This window comes from Corvus brachyrhynchos, unplaced genomic scaffold (genome assembly GCF_000691975.1).
Source record: "Corvus brachyrhynchos isolate BGI_N302 unplaced genomic scaffold, ASM69197v1 scaffold1, whole genome shotgun sequence".
NCBI lineage: Eukaryota > Metazoa > Chordata > Aves > Passeriformes > Corvidae > Corvus > Corvus brachyrhynchos.
Genome location: NW_008237222.1, coordinates 4,717,605 through 4,743,566, shown reverse-complemented (window position 1 = coordinate 4,743,566; position 25,962 = coordinate 4,717,605). Strand labels below are relative to the sequence as shown.

At 38.7% G+C, this 25,962-nt stretch overlaps 1 protein-coding gene across 1 annotated transcript in view; it reads right to left on the bottom strand.

The window, feature by feature from the left end:
• The window catches only part of SLC24A4 (solute carrier family 24 member 4), a 99,563-nt gene that overhangs the window by 6,138 nt on the left and 67,463 nt on the right, over window positions 1-25,962 (bottom strand). Inside the window, 12 exon segments of the mRNA XM_008629716.2 lie at window positions 1-248; window positions 1,820-1,885; window positions 2,506-2,618; window positions 3,789-3,903; window positions 5,296-5,462; window positions 15,297-15,441; window positions 17,362-17,531; window positions 22,137-22,279; window positions 23,330-23,383; window positions 24,077-24,102; window positions 25,096-25,170; window positions 25,911-25,962. The exon segment at window positions 1-248 is cut by the window's left edge and continues 6,138 nt beyond it; the exon segment at window positions 25,911-25,962 is cut by the window's right edge and continues 18 nt beyond it. Of these exon segments, the coding sequence (XP_008627938.1) occupies window positions 96-248; window positions 1,820-1,885; window positions 2,506-2,618; window positions 3,789-3,903; window positions 5,296-5,462; window positions 15,297-15,441; window positions 17,362-17,531; window positions 22,137-22,279; window positions 23,330-23,383; window positions 24,077-24,102; window positions 25,096-25,170; window positions 25,911-25,962 (1,279 nt within the window). The 3' untranslated portion in view covers window positions 1-95.

Below are 25,962 nucleotides of genomic sequence, written 5' to 3'. Positions count from 1 at the left end.
AATTACTGATGGAAAGAAGGTAGAAATGTGAAATGCCTCCTGTGATTTACAGCATGTGTAATCAGAAGAATTTCAGTCTCTCTCCTTGTTGTGGATTAAAGTTCTTCTCGGCACATAGGGAAGTTGACAAAGGTGAAGACATTGAACTCTATCATTATAGATAAACACAGGAAAACAGCATAAAGAAGCAACACGTAGATGCCTAATTTCCTGTCAAGTTTCCACTTATTTATATGGATTCCAAACACCTGCAAGCAAACAGAGTGTCAGTTAATTAAGCTCTGAAGGACACTTTTGGAAACAACCATTATAAGCTAAAAATGAGAGTATTTTGAATTAGAGATCTTGTAGGAAGACAAAAATATATTCTCAGTATTTTATAGATCAGAAAGGCAACATATGTTGTTGACCCTGTTCTGACTCTCAGCTGTCCTATGACTGTTTCACAAAATATTTTATGAACTAAACTAAATGAATGTCCTCCCTCAAGTGTTCTCCTCCAGATCCCTTATGTCACAGTAGTACACCTAATGCCCATTCTTTCAACAGCTTCTGAAGAGGTGCTTTCCTTGCTGATTTGCTGAGCTCCAGAACTAAAGGGAGTTACAAGTTACAGGTAGAAAAGCAATGAAGTCCCCATGAAGGCATCTATTTTCCATGGTGTTAAGTTCCTCTGAATTATTACTTATTTTGCTCAAAACTCTCCACTTGCTTGCTGGGAGGGTCTGTGCAAATCAGGATACTCAACAGAACAAATGAGACAGTAATAGATGCCTCAAACTCAGGTGATCTGGCTTCTGCTATGAAAAGACTCTTTTCAGAAAAGCATGAAGAAAAGCACAGTAACACATCTGCATAATCCTCCCATTTTCCCCCCAAAGTGCTGATAAAAAATATCCATGCAGCAACACCAGATACAAATGTCTACAGAACATCTGTGTTGTTCCACAGGCACTGTGCAGTATGGCAGGCTGGGGATAAGAAAAGGAAGGAACACGCTCTCACACCTTATAGATCAGATACATTAGGAAGTTAGTAGCAGAGTGAACAGCCCTGGTCATTCTATCACTTAAGTCATGCACAGGTGATGTGAAGCTTTGTAAGACCTAGTCATGCAACAGTGTGAAATCTCCAGTGGTGACCCCCTCCTCTACAAAGCCTCCACAAGCAGTCAGTGAAAGACATTAGTATAAGTGGATATTTTTATACCTTTTTGATTCCTTATACCTGATTTGATTCTTCCTACAGAGCATTCCCTGGGAGTCAAGAAGGATCAGACCTTAAGTACCAGCAAAATTGACTTTTCAAACAGAATTATTGTTTCACCTTAGGAAGTCATGTGTTACAAGGGTGTCTTATGCTGAGTGACATTTAGCATGTCTATTCCAAGTCCTGGGGTTCACAGTCCTCAGACTAGTCTTCATTAAGGGTTTAGGCTACAGCACTTGATTAGTCCAGGCTGGTTTTGGAAATCAGAGACAAAGGCAAAGGGTGATTAAGCACACCAGGTCTTCTCTCAGCACAAAGTAGAGACAGGCCTGGGGTATGGACACAGGACCACAGAAGTACTGTTGCATTCAACAATTTAAACACTGCCACTGAAATCCATTAGACCTACACATATCCAGCATCTCTTACACCAAATGCCAGATTTCAGTCCTCACTGAGGACAATGGTAGCTCTTCAACTGGTGGCATTGTTAGAAGAATGGTACTTCACAAGAATCAATGCTAAATATTTCTATTTTATCTTTCTGTAACATGTAAATACCTAGTAAGTATTTTCAAATTGGAATACTTGTAGATGCTCTAATACTTACGGTAAGTGCCACTGATCCTAGCAAAAGTGCAACTGAATAAACCAATCCTTTGCTGTTTATTTTAACCTGTGGAAATCAGAAAAGACTTTTAAAATGCTGACCATATAACTGTGCTTTGGAGATGAAAAATCAATTTACTGATTTGAAGTCCACCTTCTGCTTTGAATAGTGCCTCATATACATTAAACTATGCAAATGCTTAATAGATGTATCCTAATGAAGAACAGGAAGATCAAGGAATCAATCCGAATGCAAAGCAATCCCATCTCCATTAAAAAAGAAGTGAGCATTTATAATGGATTTTATGTTAAAAATCCTCAGAAGAGAGACATGCTGTTATTCTGATCTTAGTGACAAAAATACTAAGGTACATATAGACAGGTTTACTGGAAGTTGCGTAGTAAGAAAATTATAGAGCCATGACAATGGCTCCATCCATGGCAGTATTTTTTTGCTACACAGTGTAATGTACTCCAGTTGACCAACTGGAAATTAATTGCAGCTTGTGGAACACGAATTGCTTCCTTAACATTGGGTTCCTTGGCAAAGAAGTAACACCTTATTTAGCAACTAATAACATGCTCAACAGGTTGGTTTTTCTTTTAAACTTGTTTTATTTGCATGCTTTCTTTTTAGGATTTTTAAAAAATAGAAGTGCAAATTAAAGATTTGTCATGTATACATACAGTTGATCCATAATCAATCGCTATGGTCTGCAAACCCCATGGAACGCCAAGTCCCACCAGAATGTCAAAGACATTGCTCCCTACTGTGTTGGATACTGCCATGTCACCGAGGCCTGCAGAGAAAAAAAAACCAAAAACAACTCTTTGATAAAATCAAAGTATACAGCCATTATTCTGTGTACTGGAGGGGAATGATCTGCATTGATCCAATCCCCCCTGAACTGCCCAGAGTATCTGAGGTAGGGAGATAATTTCCGTAACACATGCAAAATTAATTTAGTGGAAAGGTGGTTCCATAATAATTCTGAAGACTTTTTTGTACTGTTTTTGTGAGAATATTTTGCACACAATAAATAATGCCAACATGGAAAATTATATACTTTAAATATGTAACACATTTCAAGCAAGCAATATTTAACAGCACTACTCCTATTTCAAATTACAAAGGTGGGGCTTTTGAGTACCTAATTTATCACGGCAAAGCCCTTGTTGTTTGTCCAAAGATGTGTGCTGGAGATGTCACTATCTGACAAAAAAAAAAGGCTGTGGGAATTGAAATAGTGGAAAAGAATAAAATTAGGTCCTTTTCTTAATCTACTACTGTACAGAGGAACACACTGCCAGCTTTAATGTTTTTCAACAACTGGAAGAGATGTTGCTACCAGCATTTTACAAGTAAAAAAGAAACATAAAGAAACTTTATCAAAATTTAAAGATAAATTAGAAAGCCTTTGACAATTTCAAATGGACAGCTGAGGAGGATGTAGCTGTCAGTAACCCAAAACTCTGTGCAGTGCAGTTATTCCTATGTTCCAATGGGAAAGAGGCCTGCATTTGGATGAGAACTCTGCCTGGAGCAACATCACTTCTACCAGATTCTCTTAAAACACTGCACTTCCTTGGGTTTGAGAGGTCTTCTAGAAATCAGTACAAGCTTTACATGGAGAAGTGCTGGTCAGTATATATTCTTCAATGTCGTTTTTAATAGCTGATATTCTAGTTTTGTCTGCAACTTTTGTCTTTTTACCCTCACTGATACATACCATGCATGGGATATCTGAGTGTTGATGTACCTTCTAGAATGCTAGAATGCCCAGTCCCAATAAGCAAAAGATAGGTTTTTGGTTCACAATATTAGCAAAGTGTTTTGGCTTTTAATGAGGTGCTGAAACACTAAAAATAAAAATAAAATGATAAAATTGCATTGACAATTTGTGTGTATGGAGGAAGCAAATCACAGAGCACACTGTAAGACTGCAGTTATGCTTCAGCAGACACAGTACCTTGTCTTGCTACTATTAAGCTGGCCATGCAGTCTGGGACGCTTGTTCCTGCAGCCAGGAAAGTAATGCCCATGATCACATCTGGTATCCCAAGGGTGTATCCAATCACAGTCACCTGAACAAGGAGGAAGGTAGATTAACTCATCCTATTTAGAAAGTCTCCTCATTCCAATACAGCTGCAGCATACTCTTAACTTTGATTTCTGGTGTGGACCCCAACAGGAACAGACTCAGAATACTCATCCATTTCTGCAAATTAAGTACTTGTGGAAAAACCAGCCTAAAACCAATGCTGTGCAAAGGAAAAGGACTTTGGGTCTTATTATTCAACATTCTATGAACAAACAAAACTCAATTTCCTGTTATTCTACATGACATACTGATGTTTTAAGGAGACATAATCCAGTGTGTGGGCTTGGGGTATTTTTGGGTTCCACGAATGGCAGGTTTCTCACTGGTTCTATTCTCAAAAGAGCTGCAACCAGTATTATATTGTAATATAGTGGCAGAGATAGAAAGAACTTATTGTAACCTAACACATGAAGAAGGAACTAGTTTCTTGCATGACTTCTAATATAATCCCGAGTGAGCACGTCTGATATTCCAGATGCAGCTTTAAAACAGCTTAGGGAATCACTGAAGATTGCAGCAGAGCTCTTAGAAAGGACAGGGAACTGTATTTAGCTGGAACATCGAAAGAGGGCTGAAAAAACATCAAGAAAAGGCAGCTTAAAAGGAAATAGGCTTGTGAGAGAGAGGAGACTGAACCAGGGACAGACAGCTGCTTCCCTGCTGAGACTGCTAAAGATGGAAGTCTTCTAGGCTATGTGTTGTTTTCTTGAAATAGTTTGATAGTTGATCACATGAGGAAAATCGGACCCTTCACTAAAGAATAGCTGTATTTTAGGAACTCACTGACAAACCTCATCTTCAGGGGCAAGCAGAGACCTAGAAATAGAAGGGGGCATGATTCTCCTGCTGAGACTGGTAACAAGGTACTACAGTCCAGCTGCCTCTTAAAGCAGTATGTGTTGCAGCCTTAATGAGCACCTCTCTCATTTGTGAAAGGGATAGCTACATATGGAACCAAGGTACAGAGTATGACATATCATATAAATGTGTGGCTTTGGCTGGCATATGAATTTCTTATACACAGTCTATGTTAGAGAATTGTTTTATAATGCGAGAATTATACAGAAAGTTGCAAAATGTATATAGAAAACACAATCCTTCATGAGAGGAAACATAAAGAGGTGCCTGACAGGCATTTGAGGAAAGTAGAGATGTTCTCCAGTACCTTCCTGTACTGTATCGGGCCCTATACAGTAAAGACCCAATTATTCCTGCAGAAAAAAGGCAGCAGAAAGCTAAAATTATAATAATTACAGTACGAGCTGAAGAGACTGCCCTACAATTACATGGCTTTCTTTAACAAATGCACAGAAGATTTTTACATACTTTGAGATGCACATTTCACTCAGTACCAAGTCCTGGTACATACACTTACCATCCACACCATGAAGTAGGAGAACAAGGCAATCCAGAGAGTGGACAAGATGAATGTCAGCATAAAGCACTTCTCCCAGCGTGGTTTGCTGCAGTTTGGAATTGTGGTAAAGAGCACAAATATCAATGGCCATGTCAAAAGCCATTTAATTTTGTTCATTTTTCCATCTGCAGGACAAAGGAAAGAAACAGTTAAGTTTTCCCATCACTATCCCAGGCTCAGTTACACCAGTTTGAGCAGAGCAGATGATCCCAGAAGGATGCTTACAATCGTGCATGCCAGCTCATTTTCCAGTGTACCTTTCAACTATACTGGCCTTGTCACTTTCAGCCCAGTTCAGCATGCACATCCAGAATCTTCTTATGCTTAAGCCTGCCAAGGTCTATGAAAATCCAGGGAAGAATTACAATGATTTAAAATCACAGCTGATTTTAAAACCAAAATTAAATCAGGTTTGTTGCTCTTTCAAATGTGTTACTACTGATCCAGTATTTAAAAAAAACTCCCACAACAAAACCAACCAACCAAAAAAACCCCACCCCCTCACCTGAATAGGAATATCAAAATCCAAGTGGTGAAAATAACTTGTACATTCTGTACAGCAGAAAACAGAAGCACAAGACCCAACCTATGAACATGGCAATTGTTTTTCACATGCCTCATTGTTCTAACTTGGGCAGAAGTTTACTTAGAAGATCTAGATTTGTTAAGTCTCTCCATCTGCATACAGCACCACCTTGAGATGGTAAAAGAAAACTTCTGGAAAAGGAAACAATGTAGTGACTTCCCTTGTACAGCTCTCCAAAATCAGCTGGTGAGAAATATGCGAGAACTGCCATCGCTGAAGACAGGTACACACCTTGTCATTTTTTTTTAATTTACAGCATTGCAAATGTAATCTCAAGATATAAAACAGAATTATTTATAACTGGGCCATACATAAATGGGGTACTATTAATACAGTTCATGCCGTATCCTTCAAGTAGGATAACAAATTTATCTATCAGGCTAAGTGAAAGTACCCCAGCCAACATCATGGCCACTTTGGCTTGGGCTTTCCTTACATTACGTTAGAATTATGCTAGAATTATGCTAGAATTAAGTAGGGGTTTCCATCATTAACTCATAATGCTATGCTTGAGATCTACTAAAATATGCTGTCATTGATCACACTGAAGAAAATTATCTGGCACATCCTCCAGTGAAGTTACTGAGCTACATTAGAAAGAACAGTTAATATCCAGCTCCTATCAATTTCACCAGTAATTTTCTTTCAGCAAAGACTTTGGGATTTAAGATTTGTTTAACAGGAATTTTTGTTAGTGCTTTTAATTGAATTGAACTCAGTCTTCTGGACCAATTTGCACCAGGATGCAATGAAATTTCGTATTAAACATTTAAAAATCACTAATACTTTTATCATTTATGAGGCTACTTACTAGTCAAATTTAATTTGATGAGTCCAAATGCAAGTCTTTATTCATTTACTTTTGTATATATTCTAGAACTAAATTTTCTTGCTTGAGTTATGAAACAGCTTCCTAACTTGAGATTTCCTTGTGAATTCTGAGATGTCATAAACTCACCACGAAATCTTAGACTAAGCTTTGCTCTTTATTCCCATTTATAGCTTGTGGCTGTGGAACTTCTAATGCATAAAACTACTACTACTACTACTAAAAATGAAGTCTCCCGGGGTCATTTCTAATGCTAGAATCTTACATGTCACTGAGGATCTATTACAGATTTCACAGGAAAGACCCTTTTCCCCTCTGGCTACACATAGTGCTGCACAGATGTTTTTTAAAACACTTATCTTTTACCTGTTCTGTCCAGAAAATGACACTTCTTGGCTCACTTCTCTCTTTACTTCTTAACAACCCTGTAAATATTCTATGAAATATCCTATGGTAATTTATACCTGGTCCTGCTTAATTTGTTACAGTTTGGATTATTTAAAGATTCCTAGATAGTTAATTTTTACTCTTTGTCTACTCAAGTGGCTAAGCTTGGTTCATAGTCCAACAAGTCAGCATGGTCTAGGCCAGTAATATCCTCCGCACGTAACTCCAAAGGCAGGGTCAGTGGACGACTGACTGAAAAATTATGGATCCAATTCTGATCTGTGTTGGCGTAATCTGACTGACTTTGGTGCTGCTACACATAGGCAGTGCCATTTCTCTTTTCAGTAACATAAATAAAAGAAACAGACTTGCCTTAAGAACAAAGAGAGAATAAATGCACTCAGCCTCTGCTGGGGAATATGCATCTTGTCTGGGATCCTATCTAGTACCCTGAATTACTTAAACAAATGTTTAACTGAGAATGCATAGTCCCTTACCACCAGCATAGCTATGCTTGTTCATTTCTAGGAAAACCTAAGTACTGGTAGAGGAGGACTTGCCTTTCCATTATCTTTGCTGAGTTTGAATGGATGTGTGTCAGATTAAAATTCCTGGCTCTAGTGGTGATGCTTTACCTACACAACGTCTTGAGTTGAAACTGCTTAGCTAGAGGGTTTGTAGGAGTGACATTTGCATTCATTACATTGGCAGCTAGGCTTGAGACTTTGGGGAATAGCTGTGTGTAATTCTGGGGTTTGCTGGATTAACAAGAGAAGCTGAGTGGCCACTTGCAGTTAGCCTGGAACAGTTCGGAACCACCATGGCCAAAGCAGCGTACTTGACACAATCTATATTGTCTGCTCTTCTGTGTTTTGGTTTTCTAGCTTTTATAAACTTTTATACAAAACCTTATGTGTATCTGGCCTTTGTTTTGCCTCAGGCCTTTTTATTCAGCTCCTGCTATGCTGGGTCATGGAACCTGTGTGGCACACAGTGCTGAAGAAGTCTACTCTTATGTTGTAACTTGGCAGGTTTTTAAGACTTTAAGTACATTTAGCAGCAACCCCAATGAAGTGAGACTTTATTTCCTCAGGAAACTGATGACTTTATTCATTTCACATGGCTTAGATGAATGCACAATCAATACACAGCTTGAAGATAATTTTTTTTTTAGTTCTTTTCAAAGTACTTCTTCTGCTGTTCCGTTGTTTTGGTTTCGACCACCCACTCAAAAATAATAATTAAAAAGATTTAATGATAAAGAGGTTAAAGTGAAGTATGCTTATAGGTCATGACAATCTGTTTTACAACTGTTGAGTAGCTCCCTACTACATCTGCAAGGAAGAAAATTATCATTCCCATTAAGGCCATTATTCAATAAATAGCTGTTCTGTCTCATTACAAGACCTCAGCACAGTAGTTTTAACAGTGGTACCACCCACTCCTGTGAGCCCTGGGTCTAAAGGCTCCTGCAGCAACCCATATAACAGAGGAAAGGAGTATTTTGCACCCTCCCCCCCAACAATAATGAAAGAATATTGCTTTATTACAGAAAAAACCACTGGTCTACATTCTGTTCACATCACTCTGCTGTAAAACAAGAAGACTAAGGGTTTTTTGCAAGAAGTTGTTTGCACTACTTCACACATCCATTTTTTCTGTTTCCACAGATATTTGGAAGCCAAGCATGCCAAGTATTTCAGAGAGGTATCATTACAAAAGAGCTTGATTACAATGTTTCTGAAAATGAAGTGGCAGCCCTACAACAAAGAGCTCTTTTCTAATTTTTAATACATTCCTGGGCTAGTCATCTTTCCAGATGTTTTATGCTCACAATAATTACTTTCACATACAGATAGTGTCCTGGCGAACAAAGACAGCAACATACATCACAGCACTGAGAAGAAACAAGTATTTCTTTAAGGCCCTAAAGAAAGCACTTTTTACAGAAAAAACACAGTCCTATTTGCAACACTCAAAGAATGCTGAGAGGAGCTCAATATAAAAGTGTGAAACTACATTTGTGTCTACCTTTAGATCAGAAGTGTACTCTTGAAGCAAATGTGATGACTGACCCCACTTCATATTTTTGGGTTTGCAATTTACTCTATTTTAGTCTGCAACACAGATCAGCCTTGTATCACACCAATAAACATTCCCTTGGTATAAAGCTGAACCAGAGGCACAAAATTACAAGTGTTCCAAGTAATAATGGGCGTTTAGTCCACGGGACCTAGCTAGAGCTAGTCTGAAACTGAACTTCCAAAGGCACATAGTGCAGGCAGCCCATTACATGTCACAGTAAATAAGCTGCAGAGAAAACACTTCTTCAAGTTTAAACTGAAAAAGAGTAGAGTCTGTAACTACACCATTAGGTGTAGTTAGCTAAATTTGACAGCTTTTCCACTTAGTTTTCCCTTTAAAACTGTGTCAGTCAAGCACAGATCTCAGCTCCATACATTAGTTACTTCAGAACACACCTAAACCTTCCCAAGTGAAAGACGCATCTCCTTACACAAAGCAATGATTAGCTGACTGATCTAAAAACAGAGTAACATCCCTGAAAGGCATGAATCTAATTGGCACACAGGATTTTCATAACTGTATGTTTATGAATTCATATAAATCTCTTACTTAAGGTAACTTGAAAACTGGGAAAGGTGTTCTCTAATTGAAATGAGAAAGGCTTCCTGAAGTTAACTATTGATTGCTATTTTTCCAGGGGTTTTTTTGTTGATGGTAAACTTAGAGGAAAAATGAGGCACATCCAGGCTCACCTAAAAAGATTATTGCTGCAAATTTTTTTCATGCTTCACTTAATAATTTTTAAAGTTTTTAAATTCCTTTTTAATCTTTTAAAATCTCTTTACCTAACCCACCAACCAAAAAAAACCAACCTGTTTTTTCTCCAATTAAAATGATTTTCAAAACACCTGTCTCCTTGGTTCTAATTAAGCTTTATATTTACAAAGATGTATTTATACCCACATATTATTTTCAATATCAGTTCAATTCTCAACTTGAAAAAGTGTAAAAGCAACACACATGCCTCTACACTAGGAGCTTTGTAATAACCCACACAGCAAGCAAATTTCTGTTAGAAAATGCTGTTCATCAGAGTTCAGACTGATTGGAAAACTTCAATATAAGTAAATTAGACAATCTGAAAACTTAATTAATTTCTAGTCGTGCAGTATCCAGAACACAACAGTGAATTACAAATTTTTCTCCTAAGTATGGTACTCAGTATAGAAACAACTGAAACTGATATAACAAACAAGATCCATTGTGAATTTTCCATCACAATTATTTTCCACAGAAAAATGTCTGTTGCAAAATTAAAAAAATTGTCAGAAAATAGCTTTCAATTTCTCATTAGGAAAATTAATACTGACTTCAGTTCTGCAACTTCCCTTAGAAAATGTGGGGGCAAGAGACTTTGAATTATCACACTAGAAAAAGGCTGTGTAGTGTGTAAAACAGCATCCAAAGAGGCTCAGTCTTTGACAGCCTTCCAAGTGGGCAGCTGACATATTAAAATATTTTTATTGCAATTCTCCTGCAACAGACCTTTGGAAATATTTTCTTCCTGTGGAAAATACCAAGGTTTTTCTTCTCATCCTCATCCAAAACAGACAATTTTTCAACCTACTGATATTCTTCTCGGAAGTTTCATTTTCCAGAATACCAGTTCCAAATTCCAGACCATGAAATCTGTCCAAACAACTCAAATTTCTATTTGCAGCCTATGCCTTTACCACACTTTGTATATCTGGACTTATACCAATAATTTTCTCTTAAATACACATTTTTGGTACAGTGGAAACTGGTCTACAAACAAGAATTTGCTCCAGTACCCAGAAACGAGCTTTTCTCTCAGAGGTACAATACGTTAACACAGGACAACATTCAACAAAAATAAGATGTAACTGAACAGAGGTACTCCCCATACCTTGTTAGACTTGGCTGGATTTTGGCCTGGTTTATTTTGTATGTTTTAACCTTGCTGTTTAACAAAGTGCTGCAGTATCCTGAGTGTTCAAGTGAGGTACACTGGGTTTGCCTTGTCGACCATGTTTCCAATAAAAGAAGACATTAAATGAAGCAAGTAGGAGCCAGGTTCAAAGTAAGTAAAAGATTCTTCACAAAATAATAATCCTTTCCAAAGGATGTTGTGGGTGTTATATGTTTACAAAGATTCAATGACAATTAGACATTAGGTTAATGAAGAAGAAACCCACTAAGGAACTTCAAATCAAAATTTTACACCAAGAGCAGGAAGTTCCTTGAGGTGAAATCAGCTGAACAATAACTTGTCCTGTCTCATTCTTCCCCAGGTTTCTTCATAAAATCATGGCCGGAGTAAGAATATTGAGACAAACATTTGTTTTGACCAAGTACAAACATTTTAAATGCTTTAAATAGATAGTGTTACTTTTTTTTTGGTTCTATCCTACATGCTATCTTTTTATTTTGGATCCAAACAAAAATGGATAGGATTACTAATCTCCTTTATTGCCATCTCGTTTTAGCTCTAGGAATTATTATTCCTGTTTTAGCTAACGCCATCATGACTTACATAATGCATCCATGCTCCAATCCTGTAAGAGAAGTAGTTCTTCATTCCTGTGAAATGATCAGGAGCTGAGATCACAGAGTATTTTAAAGGGTGCAGAACATGTGACAATGGAAGGGGTTTAAGCATCCATTAAGAGCTGCACAGAAGTGCTTTTCTGAGTCTGGGCTCTAAAAGACCATTGTGCTATGCAAGGGCTTTAACACACCATTTTGCTGTCAACATATGCCTGCCCAGTTTCATCCTATTTTGTTCTGATCTGTGGGGGTTTTTTTTATAAGTTTAAGATCTGTTTTCAAACAACTGTAGAGTAATCAAATTGTAAAGCTTCAAATGAGCCTTTCTCTTGGGAGATATTCAGCATAGTCTAAAGGTCAGGTCAAGAAAGAAATTCCTCTTTTAAAGAGAATGTGTTTTTCCCACACAGAAACCAAAGGCAAAGGCTCTTTGAATGATATCATACGCAGCTTCCACAAAAACTGCATGCCCTCTCCTGTTTCAGGATGGGCCTGAACCACAACCACACCCACACCCGGGAGTAAATCTCTCTGGATGTTTGACTGATGCCATGATGATTTTTTGCCTTTTCTTTTAAACCCCTTTTATACCTTTTTACAACTTCTGTATTCTTAATGCTTTTTGCCTACATTCTTGGACTTGTTTGTTAAGCTAGGAGACTGAACATTTTAGAAGCTTCGTAGGTAGAGGATAGTGTGCCCCAGACCCCAAGGTCCTCTCCAGAACACATTCTGTAAACTAAGACAGAACCATCCCGGGGAAGGTTCCTTGGGGAAGGGGGCTCATTCAAGCCTCTGAGTGGGGAATCAATCTTTGATAGATATGCTAATTAGTAAGACCTATAATGTTATACCAGATCTTTTGGGGGTGGGCATTGCAGTGGGCATCGAGGTGTATTTGACCTGGACGTGGTGCACCTAAGGATCCTTAAAATAAATACCAAGGTAAAATCCCTTCTTCCCTTCTAACCGTGCTGGACTCTTGATTTTAAGACCAGGAAAAGGCATCATGACAAAGGGGATATATGCTGAAACTGTTTGAGACTGTTTTCATGTGACAACTGTATTCTCTATTTCTGCTTGCTAAAGCCTACAGTTACTGCTGAGCACTCCTGTTGGCAGAGGATAAAAAAAAGAAAAAAAATGCAAAAGATGCATTTTGAGACGGCAAATAATTACTGTGAATCACTCAGAGATGAAACTTCACACTTCCCTTACATTTACTTCTGTTTCGGAAAAAAACAAACTTGTTATTGCAAAAGTATCTAGAACATGCAAGTTGAAGAAAGAAAGTCAAATGCCAAACTAGGCTAGAAAATGTGACTACAAAACAGCACAAAAAAAGGGGTTGGGCCAACTCACAGCCATTGCAGTTGCAGCTCCCAAAATACTAGAGTGAATTTTTTACTTAGGACGCCGCAACCGGTTGAATTGGAAAGTCCAATTGAAAACTGAAAGCTTATCCTTCACAGAACACTTTACAGTACTGAAAAAATACATGAACTTCTGATCTTTAGAAAATGTACGTGCCTTATTCCTGGACAGAAAATATACCAAAGAAAACCAGAGGGGATTCTGGGAAACTGCAAACTACCTTTCCCTGAAGCCAGTTTTAAATGTCAGGAGTTTTTTAGGCAACTGATTGCGCCACAGTACTTAAACGACAACAAAGCATGATGCTGGGTCCTCACATTTTCACCAAACTTATTAAAGTGGTGCTTTTGAAAGCAAAATAAAAGAATTCTCACTCAGAATATATGAGTTGAGCAATGAGAATCCAACCAATTGATAATCATCGCCCGACAACAGGAGTGACAAAACCTGAAGGTAATGATGAGGATTTTATACAATCACTTAATCACTATTACACAGCTCCTTGAGTTCATGTTGAACTTTTGCTCCCTTCAGTATGAATTGCATCACCAGTGGTTCCACTCTGGCCTGTTGAACCTTACTTTATCTTTAAAGACTTTCTCAAAAATGCAGAAAAACTGCATTTAAAGACGACCAGTGACATACGTAATAACTCCCTATTTAGTTCAGAGCATTTTGTCTATTGTGAATGTCACACGCTTAGGAAGCTCTAATCTGAAATCTATGTTTTATTCATAAAAAAGCCATCTGGAACGTAAGAAGAAATGAATGATTGCACTACCCTAATCAAAACTTGTATCCAAAAACTTGTTAAAAACATCTCAGTTTAAAAGTCTTCCTTGCCAACCCATGCAAGGGTGGTCAAGGTTTGGAACAGAGTGCTCATGGAAGCAGTGGAATCGCTGTCTCCGGCAGTGTTCAAAAGAAGCACAGATGAGGTGCTTAGTAACATGGTTTAGCATGGACTCGGCAGCATTGGGTTAATGGCTGGACTCAATAATCTCTGACATTTTTTCCAACCTTACTGATTATAGGATTCTATGATTTTTAGATGGTTTGGGGAGATATTTTTCCTTTCTAGAAGTTGTTTATTAGTTTCTGTTGTTATTATTACTATTATTACTGTTGTCATTAACTTGCTCATGTGCACAAGCATATTGCTGACTTGGATCCTGTTAGTTCACCATACAATAAAAGTATTTTTTTCACTATCTCATGAATGATCAGAAGCCCATCTAATGGGCCTATCTTCCATGAATTAGTTTGCTTCCTCACTCCAATCTGTAACTGCTGACTGCAAGAAGCTCCTGTGGGAACACAGTAACACACGAAAACATACAGTATCATCTAGTCTTCACGTAGTATGCTTCAGCGTTTGTTCAATCACAAACATCTCTTCTACAATGATAGCAACTGAAGCAATGGGATCTCTAAGAAACTAGATACAACGCGGAAAATCCTTCTTTTTCACTGCATGTGGTATTTACCCATGCTGAGCAATACTTGTGTTAAACAGTAACTATGTGACAGACTACACGTCTGTGAGGGCTGATCTCATCTCTGCTGTCTAATCTCCAAAGCATTTGGGCAAGAGTCAACCTGCAATGTGCTAAGGGCACTAGCACAAGAGGTTGGTTATACATAGCCCTTCATACCAAAGAATTTCAAAAAAATTTCCAAAGGTGACTACTATTGCATACAGCTATTCTAACAATTTTAAATACTCTTTCTCCCCCTAAATATTTTTTCCTTTTCATGCAAGAAGCCTCCCCCCCCTACAGTCACTGAATCAATTTATTATGTATTTATACACCAAGGTGCCTCTGGCCTAGAAATTTCCAGCAGGTCATTATTAACTGTTGACTTCAAAATTACTTGTAGTGCAGTGCTCATCAGGTCAGTCTTAAGTGTTTCAATACAAACTTCCCTTTCCCGCTTTCCCTTCACCTTGGGCAAATCAGCACTTCTACCGTGGCTGTCTATGATGACTGGAAAACACTATCCTAAGATCTGCTTTTAGTCATCCAGCCTCCAGCCCAGTTTTACTGTCAGCAAATCCATCTTTCAGATGGTCAAACCAATCCCTTTCCTCCTCTCTCCCCACATATGTTGTCTTTCTTACAACCCAGTGTTTGGTATTTAAATTATCTTCTCTTTCAGTACTATGAACACCCAGAAAGTAAGACTTACCTGGCACTGAAAATGGAGTTAGATTGTCCTGTTCATTTTCCTCCTCTTGGTTCCCCACAGGGATGTTTCCATTTTCAATATTCTCCTGTCTCCTGTTCTGAAGTGCTTTGCTTGAGCCATTGGCAGATTGGATTAACCGCTGACGCTGCGGTGTCAAAACAAAAACTGCCATAGTTCAGAAAGGATTTACTTTGTGAAATCTGAGTTTTACTGTCTGTCGAGCCCCAGTCACATAAGCCATGAAGTTTCTCCTCAAAACTTTCCTTTCAATCAAAAACAAACCTGTCTTCATCAGGCATCAGGCTTCACCACACTAACCATCCACTTCAAAATTACCAGCAGGAGTCTTTCAAGCCTTGATGGAGAATGTTGTAATATTTGTTCTTCCACATCATGTTTTAATCAATGTGGTTATTCTAAAGCACTTCTCACTCAACAGTGCCCACTCAAACCAGCAATAACACCAAAATCAAGTGGTAACACTCAAGACATTTCTGCACAATTAGAGCTGGCTTATGAATGACTCATTATCCAGGAACTCTCATTCCCAGATACAACTCCTCTCCCTCCTTCTCATCTCCATTCACTGAGGTGAATTTAAACTTCCTATTTTTAATTTCAAAAGCAAGACTAATCCCTATTGCCCTTGTCCCAGTACATGAAGCTCATAATTGGCCCTGCAGACATGCTGCAGTTCCAATACACAATACAACAATTACAGGGATTAGGTTTTAAACATCAGTATATATATCCATTTACGCACTGGGCGTTGTTATATGCAACAGTAATGTCTTACTTTTATTAAAAAAATAAATATTTTTAATTCATTTGATGAGGTAATGCAGGGTTGATAAGTGTTCTCTTTTCATGACAAACTTGCAAAATTCCTAAAAAGTGCTCTGAAATGCCTTGAAAAATAAAGTAACTGCACAACATACAAAAAAATTTCTGAAAGCAGTATTAACATACTGTAGTGAAAACCAGAGAAAAATCATATCTGAATACTTTGCAAAACTTGTGAATATATAACTGAGAATACATAAAACCATAGATTCAAAATGCTCAAGTTCACAGAACATTTTTTGCAGATGTTGAAAGGGCAAGTATCAGCTTTCTATCCACACAGCCACTACAAATTTTTCTCTGATCAATAAATTGACTTCAAGAATTACACAGTCAACTGTTGCCATGTGCCCTCTCTGATCTTCTACTCCGGACCATAACACCTTTCACTATTTTACTGTTAAATTGGATTTTTGTTACAAATATATTAATGGTGCTATCTTTTAGTGTGGTATTCATAAGGCTGGCTAAACACATGAACTGTGTTATGGTACTGAAATCTATTTACTTGCCAGAGTAAATACCTCTTGTATTTGATATTGTGGGAGCAAATTATAAAATCCTGCCTTCATAGCACCCAGGTTGGTAGGCCAAAGATTTCACCCCCAGTACTTCACTCAAGTTCCAAACAGCCTCACTTGCCAAGCCCTGCCACTTCAGCTGCCTGGTGTGGAACAAGCAGTGTACAGTCCTGACAATGTATCAAGAGAGAACTGAAACTGTCCAGGGCAAATTCCCCTCATGAAAATATTTTGGTCTATTTTTATTTTGAGTTGAGGACTACAGTGAATACTAAAGAAGTAGGCGAATCTCTGAAGTGGTCCTGAAGTGTTGATAATATAAGAGCAGTTCTTAAGAATTCTGGTTGCTGTCTTCATGACCCTTTTTTTAACCTGACCACTTTTGTAATAACCAAAACCAACCCTTCTGCTGCACTTAAAATCTAAATGTGCACATATGCACAAACGCACACTGAAATAAACATCTTCTGTCAGTGAGGTAAGATAGTCCCTCCTTTTTGAGTGCCCTCCCATTAAAACAGGCAGCATCATCAGTTGGGAATCAATCTTCAAATCTGTTCTCACATAGCTGCTAGAGAAAGACATAGTTCTATCCCATCCGTAGGAACATGGGAGAATCTAAATTCCAGAATCACTATGAAAACAGCTCTTTGGTGACCCCTCTGGCTCATGGTCATTTACTGATCTCCTAATGAACATACCTCATTAATGATGAGTCGGCTTGCCATCCGCATTCTGGTGCGTGGTCCAAATTTATTCGTAATCATGATCCGTAATCCAGCTTCAGGGAACCGGTATTTGGGAGGACTGGAGCAGATTATCTCATCCACCATCATAACACTGTTTTTGCCATACTGCTGCATGCCCTTCACTAATGATCACAATGGACAGAGTTAGCAGTGTAATTGATCTTACCATGCGTCCCATCATGCAGAGCCAGGTCTTTTCAGGCTCAGGTGGGGGTAATATTCTTCTGAATGCCTGAATTTATGAGTTACTTTACTTTAATATTTCTGCAGCCTGGTGAATCTCCTCATCAGCTGGGCATGTTGTTTAGATCACACGCTGGAAAGGGACTTCACTCTGCTAAGGTAGCCACCAAGCCACTGTCAGGTTAGTGGGAGCAGTTTTTCCCCAGCTGCTCATGCTGTAGTATCAGCTTTCTTTGCTTATGTCCCACTAGGGTCTTGTACTCTTTCTCTAAAAGTGTTTGCACTGTGGCAGTGTAGACAGCACTCCTAAAACCTCTAAAGCTACTCCATTGGATAAAGGTGCTGCACATCGAGAAGGCCCTAATGTGCTCACTCCTTCTGGAAATCTTCACTTTACCTTCAAAGAATATTACCAGTACCTCTCACACGAAAAGATTTGAAATGATGAAAAACAACAATTGTCAAGAACATATCTATGCTAGCCTTTGTTAATATAAAGGAACCCCTACCACGGTTAAGATTACAAATTTAACAAAGTTTCTACACATAGATACAAAATTTTATTGGGAATCAACACAAGTACAGGCAAGAACTTTAGGAGCTCACCACCAAACCAGTATTCTCACAAATGCTACAGACTACACACAGCAAGCAGAGCAAGGCTCAGCAGACAGGAGACATACCCATGTGGTGTTAGAAAGCAGGGCAAGAAATACACACGACTATAATAAATATTAATTATTACATATAATAATATGTACAGGAAAAAAAATTCTTTGCTGCTTGTTTTCTGCTTTGCTTAGCTTGGCCTCCCCCTTTCCCTCCCCTTTTGCATTGTTACTTACATTAAGAAGAGGAGGAGAATTTAGGAGGTGGAAGTGAAAGATAATTAGTGCATGGTTCCAGTCAGGAAGCAAAGGAAATCTAAGAAAACATTCAACTCAAACAATGGAATTAAAATGGACCTGTTCTAAACACACAGAAGCCTATATTGTTACTCTTTTGCATTGTTACAGTGCTGAAATATTTTTGTTTTTCAGGAGGAAGACTGGATCCATGCATGCATCTAAGTCACATCATGCAATAAAGGCTTTGCTGTCTAAAGCATCTTCTAGCATATTTGCAGTTCAAGAAATACATCTTCCATAATGATTCACCAAGAAAAATCGATTATTACAAATACACATCTGTAATTTTTACCCTTCAGCATCTGAGGGTCTTGCCTTGTTGCACTAAAATGGGTTCAGTGAGTACACTGGGGTCACCTGAAGTGTCATAAACATAAGATCTCTGGTTTCACAAAGACATGTGCCCTACTCAAAGAAACCACTCTGCAGTCTTGCTTGCAGCTTAACATCTCTAATACAGAATATAACTAGTAGTAATTTTACATTTGCTAAATGTAAAGGAGCAATTATCCTTCTCCATCCCGACATCTAAATCAAATTAACTTTGCTGAGTACTGGGGCTGATGATGCGAATAAGGAGCACATCCACTCCAATGACTCTTAAAGCATAGGAGCTTTTCTGTGAAGGAATATACAGCCAGACAAGTTTCCTAGGAATCAGTCCTCACAGAATAGGGCTCAACCACATCAACTTAACATTTATTTTAACTGAAGAAAAAGAAATAATTGACAGCATTGTTGGTATGGCAAAAAGGCCAGATATTAACAGTCTCATCAGGTTAACTGCTCCCAAGTGAGTTTCTCCAGAGAATTAACCAAAATGCTTCATCTTACAGTGTCATGAAAAACATGGAAGCAATGAAGTTACTCTGAAACTGTTGCTTAGAGCCCTGTGAAGACAGTGAACAAACACTCAGCTTTGATAAAAGTACCATGATTAAAAACTCAGCACTGATGTAGAATACCTCATGCTAAATATACATATAAGTAACTGCAGCTATTTTGACTTACTGCAGCACATTGCTCTTACTATTTTCATTATTTTCAGTCTGACTCCCTGTGCCTGTAAATATACATACCTTAGCTCTATATAGTATGAACTCCACCTAAAAATTGTTTTAAGAAATGTGAAATGGAGAAAGCCTTTTGCCCTTCTCCTTTGTGATAATCCTTAAAAAAAATCTACTGGGAATAGCTTTTCTTTCCAACAAACTTACTGCTCACCATCAAAGGCTCATCACCAACAGCCCTGTCAAAATCAACAGAAAGCTTCTTCATGACTTTAGCTCTGATCAGGCCCTCAGAAACCCACTTTTGTCCAAATTTCTGGTTCCAGGAAAGGGTCAAACTATGCCACCTGGTGGAAATTTGGGTCAACATAATAAAAGTCAAGGGCAATACGTGTTTGTACTTTGAAAATTGGAGCAGTATTCACAAAGTACATCTACTTTGCCTTTACCTGTGTGTGCAGAACTCACCCTTCAAATGGAATTTTTTTTTAATGGTGAAAAGCTCTCCTTTGTCTTTCTGAAACTTCAGTGATGAAAGGTTTTATATTGTACCACAGGAACCTCTTGAAAGTAATGAAACTTACAAGCATAAAAGAGCTTTACAGTGTGTGAACCCACCTTTTACCTGCACCCTGAGCAACAGACTATCCTTTCTAGAAACAAAGTTCCTCACCCAAAGCAACTGTTCATTTATGGGGAGTAATCAGGTTTTCCTCCAGTGGAAAATCACATTAAGGTCAAACCTACACCTTCATGAAGCCAAGGGAGGTTTTTTGGTGGATCCTGAAAGCTGTTAAGAGGCCAGCCCTAGTTCTCTCCTTGCTATTAGCAGTGCTCCTTTCTGAAAGCTGCTGCTGGGGAAAAGGCAGCTCAGCTTGTGAAGCCAGCATGTGTCAACTAGGAGGGAGTCACTGATGGGTCATGGCATACTTTGAGAGAGCAGGAGGGAAGAAGCAAGAGACAGGCATGTGACAGTTTTCTAGGACAGCATCTTGACACATAAAGCAGCTAGGCTAACGCTGCCATCCTCCACTCCCACTGCTCACTCCAAATCCTTAATCTCTTCTTCCTGTACTTTCTCATCCCAGGCATGTTTGCCTATGAAAGTACCTATACTCTTTGAACAATTGTTCCTCCAATGCAGCATGTATTTGTGTAATGGGTGCTGGAGAAGGCAAAGGGAATTTGACTGAAACTGCAATGTCAGTGCATCTTTGAGGGAAAATCAGAAAAGAAATCTGCTGTGGACAGTTGCTAGTGAAGCCTTCTTGCTTCTTTTCTGCATGTTCTTCACAAGCATTCAGTAATCTACACATTTCCTGGAAAAGGAAATGGGTGGACAGGCAAGCACTCTGTGCTATCATCCCCTTAGCACAAGAGCCAGAGAGCAGAGCCTGCTGCGAGATGGCATCAGAACCCAATGAATGCCTCAAAAGTAAAACCCACTAGTATCTGTGGTCTTTACTGGATTAACCATTTCCCATGTCTCCACCTGAATACAGGAGGCATCTATGGACCCTTGCATGGACACACATCCACATCAAACAGACAGACCTCACTATATCTTACTCAATGGTCACAAAAGTTCATTATAAAATGAGATGAAAATATTTCAAAGTCACCTTCATTTAATTATGCTACAATGTCCTAGGAGAAATAATTTTAAATGAGTATTGCCTAAACACCTTATCTAGGACCAGAGTTGCAGTGTGCTGTCATTGAATAAACCTGCAGGTACCCATATCTACCCTGAAGAAATCCCAGCCTAAATACTAAAAGCAGAGTGTGATTCTCTGAGTCTGCCCTAAATTCCTGCTTGCCATTATTTGGTATTACGTGAGGATCTTTCCAATGCTACCGACACTGCTGATGAGCTCAGCCTCCTAGAACGGGAGATGTTTGCAAAGAACAAAGTGAGGAGACCTCACTTGTTAAGAGCAGCCCAAGTGCTCACTAAATTACACAGGGTTTGTGCTTCGAAAGTAGGAATGATTTTGCTCTACAGAGAAAAGAAAGAATGGAAGAGAAAAGGGATAAGACAAAGATAAAAACAGGCTTAGAAAAAAAGCCAAAAATGCTCAGGTATTTTTGTTTACTTTCAGTACCAGAAGCTGGATATCATCTTCTTTCCTTTATGACAAAGACACAAACAGCAAAGAACCCGCATTTTTCAATTTTACGTATGTGCCTGGTGATGTATACAGCCTATTTAGGCATGTGAAAAACAGTTGTCTGAGAATCTGAACTCAGCATGTAATCCTTCTTGCCCACTGATCTACCCATGTCTTTTCCTTCAACATCCACATCTAAGCTTCTCATTCCAAACTAATTTTTGAAGTGAAAATTGCCTCCTTCCTGGTAAAAAAAAATTTACTTATTTCACAATGTTGTAGCTCATCACTGAACAGGAGATAAAAAGGGAGGAAAATTGCCAATGTGCAAAGCAGCTTGTTTTCAGACTATTAAAAAAAAAATCTTTTTTTTTTAATGTGGCAGCATGACTGGTGAATTATCAAGTTAACCCTGCTTACGACTGAATAGTAACACTGTTTTGATATGCATTAAAGAAATAAAAAGAATATCCTGTGAACTACTCTTTCTCCAAGTCCTGTCTGCTCAGCCTTACCTTTCCATAGTAATGGAATGGACGGGTCGTCATAACTAGAAGCGTAACATTTATTACCATCTTCCAGCTCATTGTTGACTGTGTCACCATTTCCAACATTCTTGCTTTTAAGCATGAAGAAATTTTGCATCCTCATGTTGTACCTGAAAGTGCAAACGAGAGGTCTGAAAAGGTTGGATTTTTGCATTTTCTTAGCAAGCTTTTAAGCATCTGAGAACAACTTATGCAGGCAAGCAGTAAAGCCTAGATGCATGTTCTCTGACAACTAATAGGAAGTGAAGAGAAAGGACTGTCCAACTCAGTGGCAAGCTGACAGGAAAGCAAGGACTGCACCTATCTCTCATGATACGCAGCAAACTGCAAAAAGGCACTAGAGCAGATTTAGTGACGGCAAAACGCTGAAGCTGTGGACTTTGGAGCCAGGACCCTCACTATACTTCCTCCTGCATCAGCTCGCAATTCACCTCACTGTTTCTCTCAGTACTGTGCTCCCTGTGGGGGGGTTCTTGAGCATTTCTGGGACTGCTGACCACACCCTTCTAAAGACAGCATACATCTATTTTAGCACTAGGGTGGGATCTAAGAGGGTTGTCAATGAACTCTGCTAAGACTTGATGTAGGAGAAAAGGGTGTTACAACAGGGTGATTTGTGAAGGGAAGGCACCAAGGGATGTAAGTCTAAGCAACTTGCAATAGAAGGGTGGACTCACAGACACTTGCAGTAACAGTCAGACCTCTGACTCTCCTGTCAGAGGCAGTGACACAACAGAAGAAGATGTCAGTATACAACCCGGTATGAGATGGTCTGAAGATAAATACATGCTTAGCACTCTGTCTAATGGTCCTAGACCTTGTTCTCCAGGGAGTACAAAATACGTGTCAGAGCTGACATGATGTGTCCTTACACTACAGACTACTCCACAGATGTTTTATATACCTTTGTATAAATGACATTTTTCTCAACTTTTTCTGAAAGCTACTTTACCTCTGTGCACTATGAAAAAGATGCATGAAAGTATTTGCTGCTGACTGAGCACAAATCTAGAATTAAACTGGTTAAGCACAAAAACCAACAGATCTTACACAGAAACATCACTGGCTGTACTGCCCTCAGGCAGGGAGGCCAAAGATAAAACAGGACCAAAAGAATGATGGTCAGTTAACACCCAAAGGGTTTAGGAAGAAGTACTTACTTCATGATAAGTATGTAGAATGAATACATAATGATGAGTACAAGGCTTTCCCACCTCAAAAAGACAGAAAGAAGTGTTAGAAAGCCATTGAAACAGCTGTATGCTTTACAAGTTTTATGTAGGAGTGTGCCTTAAACATCTGGTACAAGTCACATTTGCGCACACAGGATTCTCAGCACTAAGATTAGATGGTATCTCAGCAGAATGAGAGGGGAAGCAGACTATCAAGTTTCAATAAACACGCAAACAAAATGCAACACATATATTTCAGGAATGTGCTGCATACTGAAACCACAGCTACCCTCTGTGGACTGTAACACCCAGGCCTTCTGTCATTTCGGTGCTGAAGCAGAGGCCACGCACTCTGAGAGCACTGTTAGCAGATGCTTATGATCTTACACTAGGATTCACATTGGGGTGTTCTTTGGAACACCTGGCACCCCCATAAATGTTAACAGTCCGAATCAGAGCAGAAGAGTTTTAGTTACCCTCTCTGCACATGGGAATCTTCAGGCCTTACATACAGCCTATGTATGTCCTTAATGTTTCCAGGTTCTTACATTTTCTTTTAGTTTTCCCTGACCATCATAAAAACTAAATACAAAGAAAATACATAGGATTTCCTAAGTGTTCAATCTAGCTCATACTCTCGCTGTGTAGAATGAAAGTGAATTACACAACAACTCTATTTACTGGTGAGCCTCATGGCAAATACAGGACTGTACAGAATAACTTAACACAACTTACCATTCTATTTTCTCATCATATATGAACTAGGAGGAAAAAACAGGAAACACGTAAATTGACCATTTCTCTGATCTCTCTTGAAAAACAGTCAAATTTCTTTAGCAAGTATCTAGACAGACCTAATCAAGTTTTGACCCTTTCTAACCAGAACTTCCACTGTATGGATTGTGCCCCTCACAAAACACAAACCTTGTGAACAAGGCCTGGATCTCTGTCAGTGGCTGCTGTAAGTACTATTTAGTGAAACAGTGCAAGCATGTGAAGGACAGACAGATATGCACACATGTACCCACGTGCTGTGCAAATGACAGCAAAGACACTTATTCCAAAAATACTTAACTTTTGAGTCCTTTTAACAGCTAGACTAGCTTTAGCAAAAGAGGCAGCCATTCTACTTCTCCTCTTGGGCCATGTGGTTATACACATTTTACTCCACCCTATGTAACTGCTGTTACTGAACACATAGATAGTGATCCACTTGTATTACAAAATACAGGCTAAGTGGATTCTTCCCTGCCTTGCCACCAAACACATTAAATGTGTACACTCAGGAACTACCACACCGCTCTAGATGAACAAAGTGGTATCTCACCTGTGCTCTATGTGGAAAAATCTACTCAGAATCTGAAATGAAATTACTGTGTAGAAGCAAGAAAGTGCCACCTTCCCTATTTAAAATAGAAGTGTAGCTCAAAATTTTTCACCTCCACAACAAGCAGTCTCCTAGGTCAGAGGAGAGTGCTATGTGCACTGTGTAACAGTAGCCTCCTAGCCTGCAGAACTGTACAAACCCTATGTACAAAGTGAATGGACACAGATGGACTTGATGGGCACATATTCCATGGGGCTGTATGAAATTTTCATATTTATACAACACTGTGGAGCTCAGCCCTCACTTCCAGATGCCACTAGAACTAGCCAGGAAAATAATCATTGGCCAGTATTTATCAATAGTTAGCAGACTAGTCCTCCAAAAATTCAAGCAATGAAACACAACAGCTGATAAGAGAACTACTTACAACAATAAGTATGATCACAGATATTGTGTAGTATATAGAATCCCGGAACACAGCCCACTGGGTGAGACAAACCACCTGAAAAATACCACAGCTGCAGTCAACAAAAATATGCCACTTCAGAAACAGATAAACAAACAAACAAAAAGGCCCCTATCTTAAAATAACTTAGGTGTGTGAGCAGAGTAATTATTATTATTAGCAGCTATTCTGAAAGCAAATGCAGTTTTATGCTACCGTGAAGATCTATCAGTCTATTAGACAATGAATCTATAATAAGCACTAGTAATAAAAATCATATAGCAACTTCCATTAATGAAACACATTTCTTACTAATGATACTTGATTTGGTCATAATTTCAATTGTAAAGTACAATTCATTGTACGGCAGCTAATCAGTTGTTCCTCATTCCTTATATCTGTGGATATACTGGACTTACTACCTGAAAAAATATGATAAACAGTTTAACCATCTATTGAGTAAGGAGTAAATCTCATGCTTGTGTCCCAGATTCTTTGACTGTCATCAGTACCAGGAAGGATAAGCAGATGCCACTGATCAGCTGACTGTAAACACAGTATTGTATGAAGAAGAACCAGTTTCCTCTGTATGCTACATGTTCAGAGTGCTGAAACCACAGCTGAACTTTTCAGAAACATTTGCTATTTGTAAAGCATTTGTAAATTTTTTCCAATCCTTGACATTCTTCACAATGCCATTTTTGTCTGTGACTTTGTCTTTTTGTTTTTAATATTTGCTCATGGAAACCCCTAATTTGTAAGCAACTGAACTACATAAAGACAAGTATCTTACTAACCTGTCCTGCAAACAGTCCACAGACACCAACAATGTAGAGGATGTTGAAAACT